At 29.6% G+C, this 2,500-nt stretch overlaps 1 protein-coding gene across 1 annotated transcript in view; it reads left to right on the top strand.

Moving 5' to 3' along the window:
- TUSC3 (tumor suppressor candidate 3) overlaps positions 1 to 2,500 on the top strand; it is a 167,299-nt gene that overhangs the window by 143,104 nt on the left and 21,695 nt on the right. The window contains exon 7 of the mRNA XM_023533687.1: positions 163 to 226. Within this exon, the coding sequence (XP_023389455.1) occupies positions 163 to 226 (64 nt within the window). The remainder of the gene's footprint in view (positions 1 to 162; positions 227 to 2,500) is intronic.

Genomic DNA, 2,500 nt, shown 5'->3' with positions numbered 1-2,500 from the left:
TTAATAATTATTTTATGTAAAAGAATTATAAATAGCTTAATAGATTTTTCCATTTTTATCTTCATGACATAAATAAGACTACAAAATTTTAAAAAACAACTGAAAAAATTTGCTTTTCCCCAGATTGTAATTTTTGCTTCTTTGTCTTATTTTGTTTTATAGAGCTACATTCATGGAAGCAGCCAGGCTCAATTCGTGGCAGAGTCACACATTATTCTGGTACTGAGTATCCTTTAAAATATTGATGGATTGAAATAGACAAACTAAAGCGTGTGCTATCAACTTAAATTTTTTTTCCTGATAACAAATACCAAGACTGTAAGAGACATTAAAGTTTAAACTTTATTATGTGACTAATTTCCTAATTTCTATGCTACTTATTACAATATAATTTTTGTTTTTATTCTGAATCATTAACAGACTATAATTTTCTCTTTTCCTGGCTATTGAATTTCAAAATATAGCTTCTGTTGTGCATTGATTTTCTCTGGCTAGAGTTTTTGCAGAGTTTGTATGGTTTCTCTCATGAGATTTTAATGGGGAGAAAAAAGTATTTTATAGTATGTAAAGCAAGATGAAAAACATTATCTTGGTACATTATGTTTAAGGGATTAAATATTTTGATCAGTCAGAAGAGGAAGATATAGGATAGTTAGAAATCTCTTTGAAACATACCAGACTGTGTTATGAATCAGACAGATAATACAGTCTAATTTATGGTTTGGAGGTAGAAGGGTCAAGAAAAAGATACCAGGATAGGGAAGAGGTAAGGTTCAAGTGTCTAATTAAAAACAAACTGAATATAGAATGAAGTAAAGCTCTTGTTGAGTAAACAACTGTAGTTTGAGGGAACATTGATGTTTTTTTGAGTCTTCTGAATGCTTGACCTTGGAAATGGAGCTTGAAAAGTTGTAAGACTTCATTTTATATTGCAGGAGAACAAAACACTGTCTGAAACTCAATGAGCAACACTGACGGTCTTCTTCCCCTGTATCAGTTCTCAACATTTTTATTCCTTCCACCCTTAACCACACATACTTGGGTGCATACATGGAATTGTGCATATCTGCAGCCTATTTCTTGCTTGCATTTATTCAATTACCCATTTGCTTTATGGCTTCAAAATTAAGAAGCCACTATGATCAATATTTTTTGTTCTAGTTTGTCTTATAGATTGGAATTAGAAATACCTATATTGAGTAAACATTGTCAAACTTTGTGATCTTCATCAGTTAACTACCAGATTTCTGTGTTCAAATTTAATATGGTAAGAGATTAATACTTTCTGCATATTGGAAGAGCATTAGGTGAGAAAATGAAATATTTGCAAATGTTTATAGGAACATCTCCATATTAAAAAAGGTATAGTCAAGGCCATATTTACTCTTATAACTATATAAATGTATTTATTAAGCAAAATACATTTGCATTAAATTACTGTAGTAGAAAAACAATATTTCTTGCAGGTAACTTTTTAGCTCTTTATATATATTTTTCTATCCTGTTTTAATCTGTGATGTAGGATTTTAGCAACATACTTTATTCAAAGTAGCTAGTTTATTAAACACATTGGGAGTCTGTAGCAAAAGGAATGAAACCTGTGTTAAGACCATCATTCCATTGTACGGCAAGAATTCTCCAAGGTTTCATTTCATGGCTCACTGACTTCAAGCTGAGATTTAGGATGCAAAGAAATTTCACAAGCAGTATTGTCTTCCATATAGATTTTTAACAGGAATACCTAAAAGAATTAGAAGTCTCTATTCTCTTTACCAGTATTTGCTGCTTTATTTCTTCTGTTATTTTTATTTTAAGACATCTATGAAAAAAGAAAATTTCTTGTAAAACAGTAGACTCATTTAAAAAGTTAAAAAGAAGCCCTTATGTAATAACTTCTGATTTTACTTTTCTTTGGCAGTCTACTAATTTTTAACTCACCATGTATTTTTTTTGCAATTTCTGTATTATATTCTCTTATACAAAATATATAAATAAATAAATTGTAGATAATTACTTTTTGTTTATCTGTAGAGACCATTTCTGTCTTTTGGTTTTCTCCTCCTGATTTAGTAAGCCAGATAATTAGATGCAATTGCTATATACAAAATTTTGGGGGGCGGGGGAAAAACCTAAGAAAGAGCAGATGGAGTTAGTTGCTTGATGTCAGAGGTTACAGATTTATATATACTAAGAATAAGATTTTTCTTCCTATTAGTACTATTTATTTTCTCAGTGCCTTATTTAGGAAGGAAAAAAGCACAATCCTAAGTAGGCTACAAGACAAAACTATATAAAAATAACATTATGACATTTTAATATAGAAATGTGAACTCTCAGAAGACCTTATGTAATACTTTCTATTTTCTCAGTAAAAATTTACTTTTCTTTCATTTATTTTTCATTCAGTTATGTTTCGATACCTGATGCAAATAAAATATTTGCTATTTACAAGAAAGTAGACTGATAGAAAAATAATTGTAATTCAGCACGCAAATGCTAT

This window comes from Pteropus vampyrus, unplaced genomic scaffold, assembly GCF_000151845.1.
Source record: "Pteropus vampyrus isolate Shadow unplaced genomic scaffold, Pvam_2.0 Scaffold108, whole genome shotgun sequence".
Taxonomy (NCBI): domain Eukaryota; kingdom Metazoa; phylum Chordata; class Mammalia; order Chiroptera; family Pteropodidae; genus Pteropus; species Pteropus vampyrus.
This window is presented reverse-complemented; position numbering and strand designations above follow the sequence as displayed.